This window comes from Monodelphis domestica, chromosome X, assembly GCF_027887165.1.
Source record: "Monodelphis domestica isolate mMonDom1 chromosome X, mMonDom1.pri, whole genome shotgun sequence".
In the NCBI taxonomy this organism is placed as follows: domain Eukaryota; kingdom Metazoa; phylum Chordata; class Mammalia; order Didelphimorphia; family Didelphidae; genus Monodelphis; species Monodelphis domestica.
Window position 1 is genome coordinate 79258899 of NC_077235.1, and position 15245 is coordinate 79274143.

At 44.4% G+C, this 15245-nt stretch overlaps 1 protein-coding gene across 2 annotated transcripts in view; it reads right to left on the reverse strand.

Moving 5' to 3' along the window:
* The window catches only part of OPHN1 (oligophrenin 1), an 832681-nt gene that overhangs the window by 327390 nt on the left and 490046 nt on the right, over positions 1 to 15245 (reverse strand). For both annotated transcript variants that reach the window (XM_056809750.1, XM_056809751.1), the window contains exons 10-13: positions 12812 to 12903; positions 9556 to 9634; positions 2970 to 3003; positions 2477 to 2539 (exon numbers count right to left, since the gene is read on the reverse strand). In XM_056809750.1, the coding sequence (XP_056665728.1) occupies positions 2477 to 2539; positions 2970 to 3003; positions 9556 to 9634; positions 12812 to 12903 (268 nt within the window). The remainder of the gene's footprint in view (positions 1 to 2476; positions 2540 to 2969; positions 3004 to 9555; positions 9635 to 12811; positions 12904 to 15245) is intronic.

Below are 15245 nucleotides of genomic sequence, written 5' to 3' on the forward strand. Positions count from 1 at the left end.
AAAAGGCCAGGGGGCTTAGGGTTAAAGTCACTGGGGACTGGAGTCAGAGTCAAACGAGGTATTACTGTTTCCCCTACTGTCCTCGGCTGAGTTTATGCTCTCCTGGCTGATCCCAGGCATACGTAGGCCAGAAGACATATCAAGGGTAGTATTCCTCTGTGGGTAGATAGGGTGTGACAGCCATTGAACCTTAGGGGACAGAAAGTTGTACCCTGGAGGGGTGGGCCAACTGGCAATCAACATTGTCCCATGGAGAAGGAAGTGTAGTCCCCCAATGAGGGTGGCACATGGAGCAAAGCCTGGGTTACTCCGCCTCCTGGCCGTGCCTTCGAGAAAGTTGAAGAAGAAAGTGTGGTGAAGACACATGGGGCACAGCTTGGGCAACAGTGCAGAAGGGAGAGTGTGGGGCCTAGCAGAACTGACTCTCCTATAAGTAGATTTCCTTAGAAAGAAGCACCTATTTATTTCATAGGCATTATTTATTTTTTGCATATTTATATGTGTACACAGTGTCTTCCCTTATCTAGTTTAGCAAGTTCTCTGAGAGCAAGGGCTGTTTCGTTCTTTAAAAAAAAACTCGTACCCCCTATCTTAGAATCAATACTAAGCACTGAAAGTAGAAGAATGGTAAGGGCTAGGCGTGGGAGTTAAGTGACTTGCCACGGGTCACATAACTAGAAGTATCTGAGGTTAGATTTAAACCCAAGATCCCCATCCCCAGGCCTGGATCCACGAGTCCCCTATCTGCCCTCATTCTGTCTTCGTACTCCTAAAACCAAGCACCGTGCCTGGCACATAGTAGAGATGCTATAAATGCTGGCTGAAGTCGTTCTAGCTTAATGGTGCTTCCTGAAAGCAGGATCTGCTTCATTTTCATTGCATGGGCCATTAAAGGCACTCAATAGGCACACTCTGGGTAGAGACACGTCGCATTTCAGGTAAGGATAGGCCGCCGTTCAGGTAAAGATACGCCGCCCTTCGGGTAAAGGTATGTGGCACTTGAGGTAAAACTGGGCCACACTGCCGAACTTCAGGCAGTGCAGAGATCCGAAGCTCACTGACTCACTGTCTCTTGGCCAAACTCCACTACTCACATTTTCTTGTCTTTTGTTTCCTCTCTGCTCCCTCTTAATGTTTAAAAATACACGTATTATAGCAGAAACCAAATCTTCATGTTTAAGTTTCCTTAGATTTGACTCATCAAAACACAACTTGGAGGATGCCAAGTACTCTCTACAAACACTTTATGAGCCCCATTTGAAGCTCTTTCCCCTTTTAAGCAGGAAGACACAAATTGTCAAAAGTAAACACTCTTGGATCCCACCCCAATGGAATGTGCTGACATTTTGCAAGATGTTAACTCCATTTGTTCACACCGCCATTTTCAACACAGCCTTCAAAGGCAGCAGTCACTTAAGTGCCTGCTATGTAAAGTGCTGGGGCTATGAATTCAAGTGAACAAGAGCTGAATTGCATACACGTGACAGGCTATAAGCTCCACAAGGGCAAAGGAAGGTGCCAAACAAACAAGCTTAATAATTATTGAGCACCTACTATGTACCAGACACTGAGCTGAAGAGACTTGCCCAAGGTCACACAGATAGGAAATGAATGAAATAGGCTTTGAACCCAACTCTTCCTGACTCTAAGCCTAGCACTAAATCTATTGTGCCATCTAGCATCTCTCTGATTATTTTTAGCACAGTTGGCATGTAATAAATGGTTCAAAGAAAGAAAGGATAAATGAAGACATGATTTAATGACTACAGTGTAGCAAACCTGGATTCTAGTCTTGAGTCTCCCACCAACTTTCTATGTGACTCTGGGCAAATAAATGGCTTCCCCAGGCTGGGTCTGATGTGGTTAGGATGTTACACTGTAAATAACTGTCATAGAATATTAGTGTGCCATAAGAAATGACAAATGGAAGGAAGCTAGGTGGCTCAGTGGGTAGAGAGCCAGGTCTAGGGTCCTGGGTTCAAATCTGGCCTCAGTCCCTTCCTAGCTGTGTGACCCTGAGCAAGTCACTTGACCCCCATTGCCTAGCCCTTACCTCTCTTTGTCTTGGGGACCAATACTTAGTATTGATTCTAACATGGAAGGAGTTACAAAAATGATCTCCAAGACTTCAGTATTTGAATTCTGTGATTCTCTGTGAGTGAGGGAGGGAGGGAGGGAGTGAGTGAGTGAGTGGATGAATGAATGTGTAGCTACTTGGGCAAAGAGAGGAATCAATCTGCATTTCTGACATTTAGAGCTAGGAACTTCAGAGAGCCTGACGACTAATGGCCTCATTTGGAAGACATGGGAAATGGCATCACCCAGGAAGCATGGGTCACTTCCCCAGGGTCACTAAGTAAGCCCATAGACTAGCCAAGACTAGAACCCAAGTTCATTGTTCATTCCATCCCAAGCACACAGCTCCCTTCAACCAGAACAGAAGGTGAGGACGACCAGCAAAAAAGCTTTGTCTTACCTTTGGCTTCCACGGCGTTGGTACACTTCCTTACGAATTTGAACCCGACATCATTGAGTTCCACTGTCCGGGAAAAAGGGACAGTTAGCCACCACCACAGTGCTGTTTCATTAATTCACTAAGGAGTACCAGACTTGGCTGTTCATCACTAAGCATTCTGGAGCATGGAGGGACAGGGACAGAGGGGGGGAACAAAATGGTAGGCCTCGTGCTGGAAAGGGCTCTCGATCTCCTCTTGGGAGAAAGAAGGAATGACTTAAGTGCGTCAGGGAACTTGTCCCCTGGCCCCACACTGAGACAAGTGAGTGGCTTCCTCTGCTTGTCAGCTTGACAGAGGTTAGACATCAGCCCCCAACGAGGTCTGCTCTGCTCCCAACCAGGGGAACTCCTTTGCCCACCTGCACCCAGATATCCCAACACAGATGACATTTACTGCAAATTGCGATAGCTGGCAGTTTCTAAGATCAGCACAACAGACACGTGATGGACTCACTTTCTTCCTGTTTCGTTATGGGGCTGTGGTAGATCTATAAAAGAAGAGAAAGAGATAGAATGGCAGCTGCTGGGGCTTGCCATTCCAAGCTGCCACCTCTGCTAGAGCCAGAGCTGCCTCCCAGGCCACCTCCTCCTTCCCCGTATTGGCTCTGTGGGGGAGCTAGATGACTTGGCTCTCGAATGAGCTCTTCTCTGCGTCAGAGGATCCCAGAACCATAGATCAAGGGAGCCAAACTCCCTTGAGTTTGAAGTTGAAACAATGGCCACCAATCCACATAAAAGCACCCACTTGGGCTATAGAATGGTTTTAAAATAGAATGTCATCTAGGACTTTTTGCATTTTTATCCATTTTAGGAAATATTTACCAGTTAGACCTTTTTTCAAACCCTCACCTTCCATCTTAGAATCAATACTGTGTATCTGTTCCAAGGCAGAAGAGTGGGAAGGGCTAGGCAATGAGGTGAAGTGACTTGCCCAGGGTCACCCAGCTGGGAAGTGTCTGAGGCCAGATTTGAACCCAGGACCTCTTTAGTCTCTAGGCCTGGCTCTCCATCCACTGAGCCAGCCAGCTGCTCCTAGTGGTAGTGTTAACAAAGGAGCATAGAACTGGAAGCAGGAGAGTGCTGGAGTCACCTCATCTGGGTTCCCTGGAGTGTGAACATTTCCCACTCGGTACCCACAATTGTGGCAGATCAGGGCACATCTATTTGTTTTGTTGACAGTCTAGACTTAAGAAAGTGATGGAGAAAGCACTAAAAAGCAAATGTAATAACACAGAGAAAAACAAAATAACACACAAGAAAATATATCCTATTTATATTGCCCAGAGAGCTGGTTGTCACGTATTTATCAGCACACTCCCAGCTAAGAGGTACGTCAAGGTCGTATACACCAACCCCCTTGTTTCACAGAGGAGGAGATGAAGCATTATTTGATCAACTAAGTGACTTGCCCACAGCCACAGAGGGAATGAATGGCAGAGCTGGGCTCCAAAAATACGGCCCTTTCTGCTATGCCTTGGCCAGAGACATTGGTTAGAAGGTGCCATACACGTTATTACCATAACAAGCATTTCTCTAGCACCGGACGTATATCATCTCACTTGATACCGCAACCCTGGGACGTAGATGATATTATTGTCCCCAATTTAGAGCTGAGGAAACTGAGGTAGACAGAGGTGCAGTGACTTGCCCAGGGTGACACTGCTAGTAAGTGTTTGGATCAGGATTTGAACTCAGGCCTTCCTGACTTCAGGCTCAGTCAGCCCTCTATGGACTGAACCATCTAGCTGTCCCAACGCATCGATCAACTTGCAGAGAAGGTCCTGCCCTGAACTGGTCAAAGGAGTTTCCTCATCTGAAAGTTCTCTAGATCAGTGTAACCCCAGTCCCTATCCCTAAACCCTTAGCAAATGAATACTCATACAGCTTAGTGGGGACCACATCACTCTCTCGCCCAGTAAACCGCAGGGGCTTGTCCGAGATGGATACCAAGTTCTCTGAACATGTGAAGCTTTTCACAGCCTGGTTCTCAAGTACCTCTGTGGCTCCCGTGTACATCTCCCCTTCACTCATTCTCTGATTCAGCCTTCTTACAGTTCTTCTCCCCTGAAACTCAGTTTCCTATTCCCATACCTTTGGGTAGGCTGTTCCCTTTGCATAGAAGGCCCTTCCTCCTCACCCCCACCTCAAAGAATTCCTTGCTTCCTCCAAGACTCAGCCTAACTGTCCCCCTCCTATAAGAGATCTTTCCTGATCTTTCCAGATTACTAGTACCTTTGCACTGAAATGATAAGCCACATGGTATCATGAATAGAGGTGCTGGGCCTCGAGCCAAGAAGGCCTGAGTTCAAATCCTGCTGCAGACTTTTGCCCATGAGGAAGTTGCTTTACTTCTGTCTGCTTCAGTTTTTTTAACTGTAAAATGGGAACAATAATAGCCCCTATGCTTCCAAGGGATGTTGTGAGAATCAAATGGTATAATATAATATATGTTAAACATGTTGCTAGACTTAAAAGGAATATGTATATGTGAGCTATTAGTATTATGAATTTTAAAAATTTCAACTCTTACCTTGTCTTAGAATCAATTCTGAGCATCAGTTTCAAGGCAGAAGATCAGTAAAGGTTAGGCAAGAGGGGTAAAGTAATTTGCCCAGGGTCACACAGGTATGAAATATCAAAGGTGAGATTTGAACCCAGGACATCCTGTATTTAGGTCTGGCATTCTATCTATTTAGTCACCTTGCTACTTATTATTATTACCACCACCACCACCACCACCACCACGACTACTACTACTACTACTACTACTACTACTACTACTACTACTACTACTACTACTACGTTACTTTGTTTATATGCTGCATTGAGGTATGTGTCTGTGCATCTACCCTGGTAGGCTAGGAGGTCTTAAAGGATAGGGACAGTAGAGACAGCCTTTGCATCTCCAGGAATAATCATAGTGCCTGGGCACATACATAGTAGGAGCTTAATAAATGCTTACTGACAGACTGTCTGAAATAAGTGTGCTCCTAAGCTGCTATGGTTGACAGGAGGAGTGACAGGTCTTGCCCATGCATACCTTGGAAATAAGTCAACAACAGATCGTCTCCTCCGGCCCCACCTTATTTTACTGATGAGGAAACTGAGGACCAGAGAACCCAGCTGAATTTGAACCCAGGCAGTGAGGGCTTCAGAACCAGAACTCTCCACACCAACACTTGGGTGCCCACGTCCAAAGTGGCAGAGAATTTGGCATAACCAATTGGAGCTCAAAGAGATCTCTGATGATTCCCTCTGATCCAATGAGTATGGTTAAGCACCAACAATATACAAGGGCAGCTAGGTGGCACTGCAGTGTTTAGAATGCTGGTCATGGTCAGGAAGACTCCTCTTCCTCAGTTCAAATCTGGCCTCAGACACTTACTGGCTGTGTGACCCTGGGCAAGTCACTTCACCCTGTTTGCCTCAGTTCCCTTATCAGTAAAATGAGCTGGAGAAGGAAATGGCAAACTACTCTAGCATCTTTGCCAAACGGTGTCAGGAACACTTGGACACAACTGAGATGGCTGAACAGTAACACATGAGGCACTTTACTAGAGGAGAGGAGAGCCAGAGACAAAATGGGGAAAAACCAGCCCTTGCCCCCAAGAATCTTCCATTCTCCTGGGGGACTAAAACAGAGAAACACTGAAAGACTAACTGGATAATTTGAGGAAGAGAAAGAAAAGTCTCAGTACCCAAGTGCAGCAGGAAAAGTGGTGGGCGAGCTGGCATACTTGGGAAACAAGGAGGGCAGTCCAGCTGCAACATAGAGTTCATGAAAGGAGCATTGAGTAATAAGCCTGGAAAGGGAGCTCAGAGGCCTGGAGATGGGAAGTCCTGGGTTCAAATCTGACCTCAGGTACTTCCTAGCTGGGTGACCCTGGGCAAGTCACTAACCTGAATTATCCAGTTTCTACTCCACTTCTGCCTTGGAAGTGAGACTTAGTATCAATTCTAAGGCAGGAGACAAGGGTTTCTTTTTTTAAAAAGGTAGCTCTAAGCCAGAATGTAAAGGGTTTTAAATGATGATGATGATGATAAGCTAGCATTTCTATAGTTTCTAAAGGTTTAGGGATGGGAGGTCCTAGGTTCAAATCTAGCCTCAAGACTCTTCTTAGCTGTGTGTCCCTGGACAAATCACTGAACCCCCACTGCCTAGCTCTTCTGCTCTGGAGCCAATTTGTAGTATCAATTCTTAGAGGGAAGGAAAGGGTTTTAAAAAAAGAAAGGTAGCTTGGAGCCAGATTGAAAAGGGCTTTAAATGATGAGGAGGAAGAGGAGGAGGAGGAGGAGGAGGAGAAAGAGAAAGGAGGAAGGGGAGAAAGAGAGAAGAGGAGGAAGAGGAGAAGGAGAAAGAGAAAGGAGAAGGAGGAGAAGGAGGAGAAGGAGGAGGAGGAGGAGGAGGAGGAAGAAAAGCAGATAGCATTTCTCTAACTCCTTAAAGTTTGTAAAGGGCTTCACAAATTTTGATTCTTACAATTCTGTGAGGCAGGTGCTATCATCATCCCTATTTAAAAGAAGGGGAAACCAAGGCAAACAATGTCAAGTGACTTTCACAGGGTCACACAGCTAGTAGGGATCTAAGGCCAGATCTGAAGCCAGGACCTCCTGCCTCCATGCCTGCTATGGCTCTGAGATAAGTGGGCACCAACAGTAGTACTTCCTGAAAAAGAGACAGATTTGTATTTTGGGAAGATCATTTCGCCAGCTAGGTAGAAGGGGTCTTGGGGAGAGAGCCAGGATTCCAACTACAAGAAACTACTGTAATAGTCCAGGCAAGTGGTGATAAGGGCTTGAACCATGTAAGAGGAGAGAAGTGATTCTGCACCCATGGAGACCTATACATGCCTGCATACATACACAGAAACACGTATACGTGTGCCCAGCCTTTCTGATGGACTGAAAACCAATCTGTCGTTCTCTGGCTGAACTGTGAGTCCCCAAATTTATATAAGTACAGCATCCTGCACAATTCTATTTGTTTAAAAAAACTCAACTTACAGCTCAAGCCATATGGCCGCAGAATGGCAATAGCAGAAGAGGGAAGGAAAGACCAAGTCTTTGGATCCCCCTCCAGCTCACTGTCTTGATGCTCCCACTCACTGAAAGGTGTCCTCCCCTTCTTCTCCCCCAAACCCATTTCTGAGAGCCTGTCATCCAGCCCAGATCCTTCTACCAACTCAGTATCCCCAAGTAAACTCAGAGACATAATAAAGGGCTAGACTAGAGCAGAGGAATGTAACCCCACTGATAAAGGGACAAATCTCCACATAAAGGAAATTCTAATGAACACAATAATTCATTTTTACCCAGACTCAGCTCCAATGTGTCCCACCACCACCCACTCCCAGGGGATAAGCACACATCTGTTGGACGAGATGAGAGCAACTGATGGCTTCAGTACTCCCTGCTGGAGGAAACCTACCAAGGACACCCAGAGAGATGCTTTGCACTTTTTAGACTGATAATTAGCAGAATGGCTAATCTGTCGTGACCCTTTGTCAGGGTGCTGACTCGGGACTGTTTACAAATTCCAGACCCAAATTCTAGGTCATGTGGCAGCAATAGTTCAAGTAGAAATAAACCTGGAATTAGTCAGAGGATCTGGGTTCAGTTTCCACCACTGACTTTTATTACATTGTGACACTGGGCAAGTCACTTCTCCTCTGGGGGCCTTTATAGAATGAGAGGATTTGGGTAGACAGCCTCTACAATGCCTTCCAACTCTGGATGGATGCTTTAATATAGGACTGTGGGCACTTCCTTTTAACCTCTTTCAGACTTAGTTTCCTCACTAGTAAAATTAAAAGGTTGAATTAGATGGCCACTAAGCTCTCCTCTTCAGGGCAGCTAGGTGGTGTTGCAGTGGATGGAGAGCCAGGCCTAGAATCAGGAAGATTCTTCTTCCTGAGTTCAAATCGAGCTTCAGACCCTTTAGTACCTGTTTCTTCATCTGTAAAAGGAGCTAGAGAAGGAAATAGAAAACTATCTGTGTGACCCTGGACAAGTCACATCACCCTCTTTGCTTCAGTTTCCTCAACTGTAAAGCAAGCTGGAGAAGGATATGGCAAACCATTCCAAGATCTTTGCCATGAAAACCCCAAATAAGGTCACCAAGAGTCATACAAAACTGAAAAGCAGTTCAACAACAACAAAAGCTCCCTTCTAGTTCTAGGTCCTCTGAATAACCAGGTGATCTTGGGCAAGTCCTGCCCCCTTTCTGAGCCTCAGTTTCCCCATTTGTAAAGTGAAAACAGTAGACTGGATGGTCTCACAGGTCCCACCCAGCTAGAAATCCCATGATCAGGAAAGAAGTAGTAACAATAACTCCTTCCAGCCCAGGCCCCCTCCTCAGTTGTCATCCTGGAAAGCAATGCCATGAAGATGTGGCCTGGCAATTTCTTTTGTGGGAGCTACAGCCCCAGCTATTGAGAAAAAGAGAGTTCTTGGCACCAAGGCCCTGCCAAATGGTTCAACTTTAGAAACCGATGTTTAATCAGTGCAAATGGCATTCAAGAAGAGACACTAGTGGCTGCTTCATCACTACCTGCTAAGGCCCATGGGATGTTCTGGGATGTTCCCATCTGACTTGCAGCCGAACCCTTCCCTGGGGGTGGCCTCCCCAAATTAAAACATGAATTCCTTGAGAGTGGAGACTATCTGACTCTTAAAAGTGCTTTGTACACAGTGGGTGCTTAATAAATGCATTCTTTATGCATTCGTTCATCTGGACGTCTAGAGATGAGGCTGAGTTAGATGGTAGAACAATTCCAAAACCTCTGTCCTTAGAAATCTCATGGGATTTCTATTCAAAGATGGATGCTGGGCTACATCACCTTTTCCAGCTCCAAATCCCATGATCCTATGAGCTCAGCACCAAACACAGTGCCACCCAACCTACCAGAAGACATCCATTAATTAACTTTTGTCCAATGGAATTACTTGGATCTTCCTCAGCCCACGTCTGTGTCTTCACCACTAGAGGTCACTGTTCTAATATACTTGTGTAATCGGAAAACAATGCCTAAGAAACTCACTGGCTCTTTTCCATCCATCGCCTCCATCCAGAGCCGCCTGTTGGCTTCAGAAAGGGCCTGCAGGGTAATAGTCCCTGGTCTAAAAAGAAAATGACAAAGTTAAAGGATAATTCAATTGGTGAGAGTCTCCAAGCAGGGCAACCGGTATTGGGGGGTTGGGGAATAGAGACCGTGCCAGATAAAGAGTAACTAAAGGGATTTGGGGGATACAGCTTGAAAAGAAAAGCTTGGGGGAGGCTAGGTGGCTCAGTAGAGAGAGATTGGGGCCTAGAGACGGGAGGTCTTGGGTTCAAAGCTGGCCTCAGACACTTCATAGCTGTGTGACCCTGGGCAAGTCACTTAACCCCCTTGCCCAGCCCTTTACCACTCTTCTGCCTTGGAACCAATACACATATTGATTCTAAGATGGAATAAAGGTTCAAAAAAAGAAAAGAAAAAAGAGAAGGCTGAATGTAGGAGCTATGGGCAGAAATTGTCTTTAAGTACTTAAAGGGCTTCCCATTAGACTTCTTCTTAAGTTAGAGGGCAAGACTCTAAACAACTGGGAGAAACTTCAGAGAAGCAGCTTCCTAACCTCCATATAAGGAACACTCTCTTACCCAATCAGAAAGATCACTGGGCAGAGAAACAGAAAATCTGGGTTTGAACTTCAAGAGTGATACTGGATACCCAGCTGACTTCAGGCAAATCATCCCCCCTCTTTGGCCTCACTTCCTCCATCTAGAACATGGAGAGGAGGTACCTGAGGATCTCTAAGACCCCTTCAATCTAAAAGCTCTAAGCCCACAGTAGGGATTCCATCCCAAGAGGCCTTTAGGTAAAGGTTGGTTGATCAATTTTTGGGGAGTTCCTTTTTAACCCTTTACCTTCCACATTGGAACCAATATTGGTTCCAAGAACATTAAAGGCAAGGTTGGTGATGGCGAACCTATGGCAAGGGTGCCAAAGATGGCACACAGAGTGATCTCTGTGGGCACACAGGCCACCCTCTCCCCAAAACCTTCCCCCCTGCCCCAGTTTATTACCAGAAAGGCAGAGACTTGGATGGAGTTGTTCCCCTCCCTCTCTCCACCATAGCTAGTGACATCTCTTCACATGACCCACTGCTCTGCCCAGCAACCCAATGGGAGCACTTTCTCCCTCCCCTGTGTGAAATAAGGAGGGATGGGGCATGGCACAGCACTCAGTTTTTTGCGGTTTCTGATGGAAGAGGCCAGCACTCTGTCTAGGGGGTGGGGTGGGGGCAGGGCCTGGCATTCCATCTCTAAAAGATTCGCCATCACTAAGCTAGGCAATGGGGGTTAAGCAACTTTCCCAGGGTCACCAAGCTAGGAAACATCTGAGTCTAGATTTGAATGCAGGACCTCCCATCTCTAGGCCTGGCTCTCAATTTACTGAGCCACCCAGATGCCCTCCCCCCACCAACTTTTCAAATACATTACTTTTCTATTAAGACATCAGTGCAATAAAGTCAAATAGGAGTGACATTTCAATCTAGTCCAGGCCACACTTGAGAGTACTGTGGGTTGCATGCTCTAGATTACTGCTTAAAACAGGACCCTTTTTTGTGTTATGTCTCCCTTCTTAGAATCACATTTTTTAAATGTGTATAAAATAAAATAAATAGGATTAGAAAGGAAGTCAATGATATTGAAAGAAGGATGTAACTGGGTTTTATCCTCCATCTAAGTCCATAGACCCCCACTGAAATCCAGCCACGAACCCCTTAGAGGTCTGTGGACTGCAGATCAAGAATTCTGGTAAAGGAACTTCTCCACATCAAAGAAATTCTAGGTGTGATCCAAACAAAGACAAGACGGTGTTACAAGACCAGCCTGAGTTTGCTAGTTACTTCCTATCTTGACCCAGAACAACAAAAACAACCACGATTCTGGACTGGACCCAGAAAAATCAATTCCGGCCTGTGAGGATGTGGTGGGAACACAAGTTCCAGATGTAATGAGGCCCCATGGACCTTCTCCTGGCCAGTCAGCCTGCCTGCCTTATCTAGGCACCAACCCAAGAACAGATTCTCAGTAATTCTGAACCCAAGTGTAAGACCTTACTTATATTCATCCCTAGTTGGATTTATCTTATTAGATTTGGTCCAATACTTGAGTCCAAAAGCCAGAAAATTACAGCCCAGAAACTGAACCTGGTCCATTGTTCTACAGCCTGGAAGCCTGTCAAGATCTTCATTTGAAACCCTTTGGTGACAGGGAACTCACTACTTCTAAAGACAGCCCTGTCAATTCCTATGCTGGATCCATATATAAGCCTTCCTCCTCAGGCTGTGTAGATGGAGCAAAGTATTATTATTATTGTTACTATTATTATTTTAAAATCATTACCTTCCATCATAGAATCACTACTGTGTACTGGCTCCAATGCAGAAGAATGGTAAGGGCTAGGCAATGGAGGTTAAGTGACCTGTCTAGGGTCACACAGCTATGAAATATCTGGGGCCAGATTTGAATCTAGGACCTTCTGTGTCTCAAAACCTGGATTTATTTATTGATACACTGAGCCTCCTAGCTGACTCCTGTCCCACAAAAAGTCACTGTCTAGCCATACTTCCCCCATCTTATATTTGCTAGATTGACCTTCTTAAACCAAATGTTATCTCTATTTTGTTTTATCTTATTAGATTTGATTCAATGCTTGAACCCAGGGGTTGGAAAATTGCAGGCCCTGGGCCAAATCTCTAGCCTGTGAAGATCTTTCTGGATCCTGACTCCGTCAATCGGGCTTCTCAGAATTTAGGAACTCATATCTCATGCCATCGTTTCCCCTCCATGGTCACTGAGAATGGTTGTGGCCAGAAAAAATCCTTTCCAACTTCCCTATTGGTCAATTCCCTACCAAAGAGACCCCACAGGGACTCTATGGTGGTGACTCGCTTTGACCACAGCAATATCCATATGAGGAGTCCCAATCTATGTTGGTGAATAAGTAAGTAGCCATGATGAAATCACGGGTGCTTGAAAGGTGGAGACCATGGCTGCTCTGGAGATTTGCCAGCCCAAGAGGAGGATGAGGATGTGGCCAACTAAAGGGTTTGTGGGAAGTATTAGAGGTAGGAAGTTGCGTCAGAGGGACTCCCAGTAAGAGTCGAACCCAAGTATGGATGAAGAAGTCATGGGCAGACTCTGATATCCCTAAAACAAGGACCTGTTGGGGGGTGGGGGAGAAACATGCACGGTGAGTTGGTATGGCAGTCACAAAGATGGCCGACTTGAGAAACGTATCTGCTTACCTTTCATTAGTTTCAATGTCAAAGCAGAATCTCTTGTCGATGGATTCTGTCTTCCTCCTAACGCAGTACTTTAGGGTTAAGTCCACAGGTCCCTGGGGAGAAGGAAAGATTATCAGCCATTTGGGGAAATACGAAAGGATGACACTGAATGCCTCCTGCAATAGCGGCAGTCACCTAGGGAAGTATGTAAAGGCACAAGGAGTAAGAGTAAAGCCCATCCCTCTAGACAAGGGCTCCCCACGAGGCCAAGATCCAGGACAGAGACTCTGTGCCATGGAATCTCACAATCAGACCACAGGAATAGGAGTCCCTACTGCGCACCTCTTTCGTGAGAAGGGGCACCGGATCTGGGGCACAGAGGACCCAGGGACCAGGTATTGATTCTGCCATTTATTGGTCAGGGGACCGTGGGGAGGTCACTCCCCATCCCTGGATCTCAGTTTCCTTCTCTGTAAAATGAGGAGTTAAGACTTGGTCAACTCTGAGGTCTCTTCCAGCTCTAGAGCTAGGGGCCTATGGGTGACCTTGGTCAAGTCCCCTTCCCTCCATGGGCCTCAGTTTCTTCTTCTGTAAAATGAGAAATTGGACTTGGTGAACTCTGGGGTCTCTTCTAGCCTACGGATGACTTTGAGCAAGTCTTTTTCTTCCCTGGGTCTCACTTTCCTCTTCTGTGAAATAAAGAGGTTGAACTAGAGGACTTCAGAAATCCTTTTCAACACTTGATCTAGGATTCTATGTTCTCCTGAAGCTGCTGAAAATAAGGTATGAGATAGAGGAGGGAAGTCATTGTCCTCAGTGCCCTTCATCATATGAAGATTGGATTCAGCTATCTCCTGATTGTAAAAATGAAGATACTTAGTTCTTCCTTTATTGTGAAGATTAAATTGTAATCCCCTGATTGTAACAACGAAGGTACTTAGCTCTTCCTTTATTGGGAAGATTGAATTGTAATCCACAATCTATTTTTAGATTTTAATCCGCAAAAAGGTGGCAATTCAGTATTTTAAGTAGATCTACCCATTTAAACTACAAAAAGGTGTTAAGTAACTACAAAAGGTGAACTAACCAAAAAAGGTGTTAAGTAACCCAAAAAGGTATAATCTAACCAAAGAAGGTGTGAATTAAAGAGTGGCACCATGTACTAGGGCACAAAATCATTGCAAACAAGTGCAAAAGGGCAGAAATAACAAATGCAACCTTCTCAGACCACAATGCAATAAAAATAACAATTAGAAAGGGTACATGGATAGATAAATCAAAAAATAATTAGAAATTAAACAATATGATTCTCCAAAACCAGCTAGTTAAAGAACAAATCGTAAAAACAATTAATAACTTCATTGAAGAAAATGACAATGGTGAGACATCCTTTTAAAACCTATGGGATGCAGCCAAAGCAGTACTCAGGGGGAAATTTATATCCTTGAGTCATATATAAACAAATTAAGAAGGGCAGAGGTCAATGAATTGGGCATGCAAACTAAAAAACTAGAAAGTGAACAAATTAAAAACCCTCAGATGAAGACTAAATTAGAGATACTAAAAATCAAAGGAGAAGTTAATAAAATTGAAAGTCAAAGAACTATTGATTTAATAAATAAGACTAGAAGCTGGTACTTTGAAAAAACAAATAAAATTGACAACGTACTAGTCAGTCTAATTTAAAAAAGGAAAGAAAAAAACCAAATTGACAGTATCCAAGATGAAAAAGGAGACCTCACTTCTAATGAAGAGGCAATCAAGGCAATCATTAAAAACTACTATGCCCAATTACATGGAAAAAATATGGCAATCTAAGTAATATGGATGAATACTTACAAAAATATAAATTGCCTACTCTAAAAGAAGAAGAAATAAATTACCTAAACAACCCCATATCAGAAAAAGAAATTGAACAAGCCATCAAAGAACTCCCTAAGAAAAAATCCCCAGGTCCAGATGGATTCACAAACGAATTCTATCAAACATTCAAAGAACAGCTAACCCCAATACTATACAAACTGTTTGACAGAATAAGCCAAGAAGGGGTTCTACCAAATTCTTTTTATGACACAAACATGGTACTGATCCCAAAGCCAGGCAGGTTAAAAACAGAGAAAGAAAACCATAGACCAATCTCCCTAATGAATATAGATGCAAAAATCTTAAATAGGATACTAGCAAAAAGACTCCAGTAAGTCATCACAAGGGTTATCCACTATGATCAGGTAGGATTCATACAAGGAATGCAAGGATGGTTCAATATTAAGAAAACCATCCACATAATTGACCATATAAACAAGCAAACTGACAAAAATCACATGATTATCTCAATAGATGCAGAAAAGGCCTTTGACAAAATACAACACCCATTCCTATTGAAAACACTAGAAAGCATAGGAATAGAAGGGCCTTTCCTAAAAATAATAAACAGTATATACCTAAAACCATCAGC